The sequence below is a fragment of the Pollachius pollachius genome (assembly GCF_949987615.1).
Source record: "Pollachius pollachius genome assembly, chromosome: 3".
Taxonomy (NCBI): Eukaryota; Metazoa; Chordata; class Actinopteri; order Gadiformes; family Gadidae; genus Pollachius; species Pollachius pollachius.
The window spans coordinates 2,769,042-2,777,582 of NC_136936.1; the positions used below are offsets into that span (position 1 = coordinate 2,769,042).

Consider the following 8,541-nt stretch of genomic DNA (forward strand, 5'->3'; position numbering starts at 1 on the left):
TGTCTAGTGATTTATATATGAAGTTAGCCTACTCTGTAAATAAAATATATTACTCCATGCAAATGTGTATACATCCACCCTCTGAGCCATTAAAAAGTCATTACAGAAGAACACACTCACTTTCTGCTTTTGGCACGGAAGCTTGTTTGTGTCTGAGAAACTTAATTATCATTAATGACCCAAGTCCATTCAGTGATGGATGTCACTAGACTAGGGCCTTTCATAGACGTCAGTAGTTAGTGATATCGGCTATCACAGCTCCATAATGGCTTAATGTAGTTTTATACCTGCAGTTATTTATTTCACCACAAGGAGGCGCCCTAAACACCTGGCCAATTGCAGCATGATGTGTAAAACGTGAGAAATACTTTTAACGCCAAGGTTACAATTGGAAAAACATATTTGACTATTTGTGCTTGATAGTCTTGGAAAGCTTTAATTCCTCAAATCTTTCTGTAGTTGACAATGCAAATAATTTGTGCTGACAGTGAATCTTTAATGATTGTGAAGTCGTGAGTTGAAATACAACCTGGCAATGGCAAGAAGTTACACAACAATTATACAATCTCTTCGCAAAGCGTGTCGTGCCTTTTGAATCGGAGGGACCTTCACTGAAAATCCCTGTGAGTGGTGAGATGAGAACCACCATAAGAATAAGACAGGATTAAGTTAAGCCTATTCCCAGAAAATATCGAGTCCTTTACATGTTCAGTCAAACACAACAGAGATTGCCTTAGAAAGCGAACGGCTACATCCAACTGGCTCATTAGCACACGTGTACGGTGAACATCTCATCTGCCAGCTATTCTTTCCCCGGCTCGTATCACAAAACCAAATGTTACAAGGCTCTCGCCGCTAAGTAGGTATGTAGGTCCATCGGCTCACGGGCTGGTGTCTTCTGGAGAGGGGGGGGGGGGGGGGGGAACAAAAACGAATAAATGCTTGACTGCAGACCCAGCAGCTAATGCATATAAACACATAGATGTATCTTTATGTATCTTACTGTGGGGGCTTCAGTCAACGCAAGGCACCACAGGAGGGGAGCGGACTCCATGGAAGAGGGGCGAGTAAAAAAAACAACAACCGAAAGATGTAAGATGTCAGTCGACAAGTCTCTAACAGTCTGACAGAGTCGGGGGGAGGGCCATAGCAACAAGGGGCGGGGGGGCTTTGAGTCTTTAGACGCGGGGGTCCGGTCCTCAGATGGGCTCGGGCTTGAGCTTCTCGTCCAGGAAGTCGCTGACGAACTGGTCGACGACGTCCTGCGTGATCTCCTCCACGTCGCGCACGTACTTGGCGCGGGCGGACATGTCCAGGATGGTGAGCAGCGGCGCCGCCTCGGGCAGGTTGGTGTAGTCCCGCAAGGAGTCCGTCATGTCGTCCTGCGGGGGGGCGGGGGGAGAGAGGGGGTTAGCGTGTGGAAGGGACTTTCTCTGTGTTAACGTCGTCACAGTGTGGCGGCATGTGGCCCAGGAGGTAGACCAGAAGGACCCCAGCGCGATCCCCTGGGTGCCGAGGTGTCCCTGAGCGAGACGCCCTCCCCCATGACCGCTCCCGACGAGCCGGCTGTCGCCCTGCGCGGCCGACACCGCCGTCGGTGCGCTAACGGGTGAACGTTGGGCAATATTGCAAAGCGCTTTCAGTGGCCACTGGTTAGAAAAGCGCTGCATAAATGCAGTCCGTTCACCGTTTACTGCAGTCGTCCGTTTCACTGGACATACTCGAGTGTCGTCAGGTCAAATGGGTTTCAAGAAAGATAAACGACCTGGGTGGTTTCATTCTGTTGACCAGCCAAGGCGGCTGCAGTGAAGAAGCCAGGGTGTTTTGTTTATGTGAACTACACACTCCACTCTAAACACGCACTAACATAATCAGACCAAAGCCCTGTTTGTATGTATGCTTGCCAATGTATCCAATGACATCTGGTTAGTGTCATCGGACGGCGCATTAGCCTCGCTCCAGGCTAATACCCATAAACTGTAGAGTGTGGGGGGGGGGGGGTTACTCTCTATGTGTTCAGGGCCCTGGGGGAGGGGGGTGTCTGTAGGGAGCCAGGGGTTCTCAAACAACCTAGCAGTAAGAAGGAGCGGGGGAGGCTGTTAACAATCCTATTCACCTTGTAACAGCAGGGGGGAAATCAGACACACCCTTCCCGTCTATTTAAAGACATGCGGTCAGCAGTGAATGTAGCGTGCACATGATTAACGTGGGAATGCCTTCTGAGCGCCCGGCAGGCTTGTCTCTCTTATGTGGAGAACACATTTTTTCGTTTCTCCAGTTTTTGTTCTCCCAAAATGGTTATTCTACTGTTCACACGCCTGAGGCCTAAGATCACCTTTCAACTTTCTACCAGTTAGGATTACAGCTCTGTCAGCCGAGGGGGGGCGCGTGTAAATCCCTCTGGCACGGCGGCAGACACGGCGGCAGCGCCTTCTCAAACCAAACCCACTTGGAGGCGCCGTAAAAAGACCGTAAAACGAAAAAGGCACAATGGCTCTAAATTCATCCTCTGTGTCAGTACCGCCTCCACAAAGGGATCCTCTCCAAACACTTCACACCCCACAAGGGTTCCCGCTTCCCCTCCCTCTGTTCCAGGGATTAGTCAGAGTTTTGAAGTGTTCCAGGTGCCACAATTCACTTTTGACAGTTTCCACTGGAGATGTAATCTCACAATCTCTCCCTTCCCCGGGCCGGCAGGCCTGATTTCCCCCCAGCTTAGCCTGTCTGGGCCGATGAGAGAGAGAGAGAGAGAGAGAGAGAGAGAGAGAGAGAGAGAGAGAGAGAGGAAGAAGAAGAAGAAGAAGGAGAGAGAGAGAGAGAAGAAGAAGAAGAAGAGAGAGAAGCAGAGAGACACAGAGAGAGAGAGACAGAAATACTGAAACTGTGTTGGGTGGTTGAGAGGTACCGGAGACGGCCACCGTGGGGTGCTGTTGTCACTGGGAGACGCAGCGAGCAAGAAGGGCTCAGTGAGGCCCGTACAGTTATGGCTCTGTGATTTATGCTTCACTATGTGCACTGTCATAACAAAGTAACAGGGTACATCCCCCAGCCCCGGTACTTATTTTAACTGTGGGGCCCTTTCTCCCTTATCTCAAACAGAGCCGCCCTTAAGTAGATCCCCTTTGACTGCTGATCCCAGAGCTGCACTGTGTAACATTGGAAACATGAGAGATATGGTGACGGTGTTGTTAGGGAGACGGCCCTCATACCCATCGCCAACTGATTGGTCGGTTTGACCCAATTGATCAGGTAAACGGTATTAGTCCCAGACGGCGCCAAATTTGCGATGAAAGTAAAACTCAAAATGGAGCCCTCACTGTAACGAGCAGAGGATTACCCTGACCTGTTTGTGTTCCCCTGCAAACACAAGACGGCCTTTGTGCCTGCGGTATGATCTGTAAATCATACCGTGTGGGGTAGATATGCATCTATCTGGACACACACACACAGACGCACGCACGCACGCACGGCGGTGACACAGAGAGCCATCATCTGTCACCAAGGCCTTCCCGAGGTTTCACTCACTCAGCGCACTCAGATATGAGGAGATGTGATCTGCGAGTCACTCTAGGCTCCGTACGAAGCCGCGCATCTTCTTTAGTGTGGCTGCTCGTGTTAACCGCTTCTCATTGGCTGCCATGGCAGCCTGTGCTCAACCCCGGACAAACAGACAAAAGGACTTCTCTGCTCGCGTGTGTGTGTGTAGGCACAGCGCCAATAAGGGTGTGTGTGTGTGTGTGTGTGTGTGTGTGTGTGTGTGTGTGGCCCGAGACAATGTGGTGTTTGGCAGACAATCTCCCTCTGATAAGGTCTCCGGCGATAACGGGTTATAGGCCTCTCATTGGCCGACGGCTTGGGATAGCATTCATCTGATTGGTCGTCTTGAACGTCGATGGCCACCGTTTTACACTTGATATTGACTTTTTTTTTATTAATACTTAAAATGTCCAGGGTGTTGAATTCAGTGGCAGTAGGTGGTAAATTGCAACCAACCGAATGTCCCCACGCTCCCTTTCTAAAAACTACGGTGGCCTGTACTGGCCTGAATTGGAAAAGAAACATGGCGGCCCCTGTGGAAGAAGTCCCGCCCCCTTTGTAGTGATTAAGGACTCGTTTAAGGGTAACGAGAACACAAAGCCTCCTATTTTAATGGGATTATACTCATAATAATATATGAATATTATATATATCTGTTAATTCTGTTGGCTAGATGGCACTAGATTCTACCCAATGCGCCTTTAATTATTCAGAAGTATGTCAATCAATTGTGTATATTTTGTATACCCAGAAATATCGGATCAACGAATGTAATGCATTTCAGTTTCGTCATGGATCAAATTGCAGATTTATTTTATTTTCCGTTTCAGAGTCAAAGAGATGACTATAATGGTCTTCTTATGAAGACACCATAGTAACGTGTGTGTCTGGGGCTATTAGTGCCTCCGCCTGTAGCTGTGGATACCCAGGGGCAAAAGAAGCCGGACTTCTTTTAGAAGGAATAACAAGAGCCACATGTGTTCCCCCCGGGAGGCAGACAGACCAGTTAGAGATGGACAGCGAGAGGCCAGCAGCTGGTCGGGCCCGGAGCGCGTTGGGACCAGGCCTGACCCAGGCCTAACCCAGGCCTAACCCAGGCCTAACCCAGGCCTAACCCCGGCTCAGGCCTAACCCAGGCCTAACCCAGGCCTAACCCAGACCAGACCCAGGGAGCATGTGGGCACCAAGCCTGAACCAGGCCTAACCCAGGCCTAACCCAGGCCCAGGCCTAACCCAGGCCTGGGACAGACCTGGGAGCATGTGGGCACCAGGCCTGTCCCAGGCCCAATGTCCAGCCTGTGGCCCCGGGCTGGGTAGGAACACACCGGGCCTGGGAGCGGAGTGGAACCACAGAGAAACCCCCCCCGGATGACCTCACCGCCGGTCGACCCCGGACGACAGGAAACGATCCCTGACAGTAAACCTACACCCCCCCCCCGGTCCCGTCCCGGCGAGGGCCTGAAAATAACCGCGGTGCCCCCTCCTACAGAGAGCGCCATCTGTCCAGTGAAGCCCGTCTGTCCCCCTTCCGTCCGGCCGCTGACATTTCGCGGCCGGGTCGGGTCTCCCCCCTCCAGGGGTGAGGGGGCGGGCTGACTCACCGAGCCCTCCTCCTCCTTCAGATCCTCCGCCGCCGCCACATGACGGAAACCCAAGCCCCCGCCTCGCCGGGGGACACTGGGAACACGACCCCCCCGTCTGGGCCCGGGGGGGGGCGCAGACGGGACGGTGGAGGGCTTAACGCTCTGAGTGTGACTGTGAGTGAGAGAGAGAGAGCCAGTGAGAGAGCGAGGGAGAGAGAGAGACGGAGAGAGGGTAACGAAAGAGTCCTGTTCCTGAAGAGGAGCAGGCAGCTGATCAGACCATCATGGCCGCCGGTGTTCCCCAACTGGAGCCCCTCCTCTGACGGTGAGCAGGAAGCACACGGCGAGGAGAGGGGAGGAGTTACGGGGGCCAAAGGGAGACGGCGTTGTGACACGCGGGCGGCGGGCCAGCCCCCGGGTCATGGATAGGGCTCCGGTGCCAAGCTGGGACGGCAGGCCGAACACGAGGGCCCCCTTCAAAGGGGGTCATCGGTCCGCTGCGCTGGGGGGCCCCCAGCGCTGGGGGGCCGTCTCCCTGAGCGTTGACATCGGCACACAGCTACACCCCCCCCAGGCGGACATGAGGCCGCAGCTATGAGCTCCATCTTACGCACCACCGAGGACACTGAGCACCAACTCAGCGCACGCTGAAACTGATTCGCTGAGTTGGAGTACATCCCTGGGGGACAGTGGAGGGCTTTACGCTAAGTGTGTGAGTGTGTGAGTGAGTGAGTGAGAGACACACACAGACAGTCAGCGAGTACGAGAGATAAGTGCGCCGGAAAGAGAGGGATAGAGACGGAGAGAGACAGAGATCCTTCTGTTTCTGGTCTGCATGGATGCCTGTAGGTGTGCGTTATCACCAGTCGTCCTTTTCCATACTGGATGCACTGGGATCTCGCTCTCTCTCTCCATCCCTCCGTCCCTCCCCTCTCTCCACGATGGGGTTCTGTCCCTTCAGGACCAGGCTCCTCCCTGTACCCCCCACCCCCCATCCCCACCCTGGACCCACTGGGTCTCACCTCTCCGGCCACGAAGAACAGCAGGGGCATCTCCTCGTCCTTGGCCTTGGACGCGGCCATGAGCTTGAGGGCGACGGGCTGGACCAGCTCCTTGGCCGGCTCCAGCTCCCCCTCCTCCTCAGCGTCTGGAAGAGGAGAGCCAGGGGTTAGCGGACGGCGTTTGGGCAGCGCCGGTCTGACCGGTGGCCACTCCTCAAAGCGCTTTACGGTGCTGCCTAACATTCACCCATTCACACACCGACGGCGGAGTCGACCACGCAGGGCGACAGCCAGCTCGTCGGGAGCAGTCAGGGCGAGGACGTCTCGCTCAGGGACACCTCGACACTCCGCTAGGAGGAGCCGGGGATCGAACCGGCAACCTTCCGGTTACCAGCTGAGCCCCATGCCTCCCCCCCCCCCCCATGCATGCGTTAGGGTCTCCGAGTCGTCACCGCGGGGGAGGGAAGACGGGAGGAAAGCACGACAGGAACGCCGTCCGGGGGAAGGAGAGGAGGAGGGGGGAAGAATTCCGGCTTGGTTGGATGAGTGGGAGCGCTCAGAGCGGGAACGCCGTAAGAGCAGTCAGCGGGGAGATGAAAGGGGTGAGCGTGCGTCGGGATGGTTCTCAGAGAGAGCGGCCTGATAATAATGGGAGGTCAGTGCCGGCCACCAAACTCATTTATATTTTGCTTTCATGTGCGATTCTCTCGCCTTCTTTCATTTCCTCCGCGGCGTCACACTCTGACCCGCGCTACTTAGGGGGGGGGGGGGGGGCAGCGTCCGTCCCCCCCAATCCACGGCCGCCCAGGCGGTGTTATTGTATCATCCGTCGTGTTCCTCAGTGGCACTGATCAATGGAACGCTCTCCTCGTTCAGGGAACTCAAACGACACGGCATGAGGCGGGGACATTCTCGTTTACAAATGTTTTCATTCTGTGTTTGAAGAGATGTATCGCCTCCGGGTCAGGGATTTAACCCCACGACCACAAACATGATGCCTTTGTGTCCTCTCTCTCCCTCTCCGTCTGTCTCCGTCCCTCCCTCTCATCCCAGGGACGAGAGAGAGAGAGAGAGAGAGAGAGAGAGAGGGAGAGGGAGGCCAGCTGTTTTTGTTATGTCATGTACACGGGAAAAAATGGCGGGCACATGAACAATCACGCACCGGTTCATCCGTGAACACTGAGGAACATCAGGGTTTGTTGGTGTTGGTGAACGCTGCAGCACACACACACACACACACACACACACACACACACACACACACACACACACACACACACCTCCCGCCTGTACTAGTCGGCCACGTGTTTTATAACCGGATCCAGACTTCCAGAACGGGATCCGAGGTATTCCGACCGATTGTCCCGACGCATCATGAAGCTATGCCTCAGTTATGTTTCCAGGAAGGAGGAGAAGGAGGAGGAGGAGGTGGAGGAGGAGGAGGAGGAGGAGGAGGAGGAGGAGTGAGTCTCCGTGGACAGTGTGTCATGATTGGTTCGAAATACTTTGGATCCGGTCCTGGATCTGCGGACTCGGAGACCTCGAGAGCCGACGTGGGGGGCTGGAGACCCCGGGCCCGTCACCCCTCAACCTCTCTCTCATATCCCCAGCCCCTCACCCATTCACTCACCCACCGCACTCACTCACCCATTCACCCAGCCAACCCCTCACTACCTCACCCCCTCACCCCCTCCCTCCCTCCCACCCTCCCTCCCTCCTCACCCCCCCTCCCTCCCCCCACTCACCCACTCACAGCACCAGGCGGGGCCCCTGGGGGCCCCCCACTCACCCACGAACAGCACCAGGCGGGGCCCCTGGGGGCCCCCCACTCACCCACGAACAGCACCAGGCGGGGCCCCTGGGGGCCCCCCACTCACCCACGAACAGCACCAGGCGGGGCCCCTGGGGGCCCCCCACTCACCCACGAACAGCACCAGGCAGGGCCCCTCGTGCAGCTGCACAGCGTTGGTCTCGCTCAGCTCCAGCACCGCCCGCGGGTGCCATGGGAACAGCAGGCAGCCGGGGTCGTTCAGCACCTCCACGCGGCCCTGGCGCGTGATCATGTGACCCTCAGCGTCCAATAGGATGAGGGTCGGGATCCCTGTGGAGAGATAAAGAGGAGGGGGGGGGGGGGGGGGGGGGAGAACAAGAGAGTCAGCGATTGAGGGAGTGTGTGTGTGTGTGTGTGTGTGTGTGTGTGTGTGTGTGTGTGTGTGTGGAAGAGGAGCTCAGCAGGCCTCATGCTGTCATCCGCTGTCGTTTCCTCCCGTGTTGCTTTACAGGGCAGAGCGTTTCCTCTCACGCTGGGAGAGTCCATTGTTGCGGCCAGAGGGGGGGGGGGGGGGGGGGGGGGGGTTTGAGTTTCCAGTCAAAAGATCTTGCCGGTCTCTCCCCCCCTCTCTCCCTCTCTCTCTCTCTCT

General features: G+C 55.7%; 1 protein-coding gene across 1 annotated transcript in view; it reads right to left on the reverse strand.

The window, feature by feature from the left end:
- Nucleotides 1-457: 457 nt before the first annotated feature.
- nxn (nucleoredoxin) overlaps nucleotides 458-8,541 on the reverse strand; it is a 53,776-nt gene continuing 45,692 nt past the window's right edge. The window contains exons 6-8 of the mRNA XM_079733368.1: nucleotides 8,043-8,222; nucleotides 6,143-6,267; nucleotides 458-1,382 (exon numbers count right to left, since the gene is read on the reverse strand). Of these exons, the coding sequence (XP_079589494.1) occupies nucleotides 1,200-1,382; nucleotides 6,143-6,267; nucleotides 8,043-8,222 (488 nt within the window). The 3' untranslated portion in view covers nucleotides 458-1,199. The remainder of the gene's footprint in view (nucleotides 1,383-6,142; nucleotides 6,268-8,042; nucleotides 8,223-8,541) is intronic.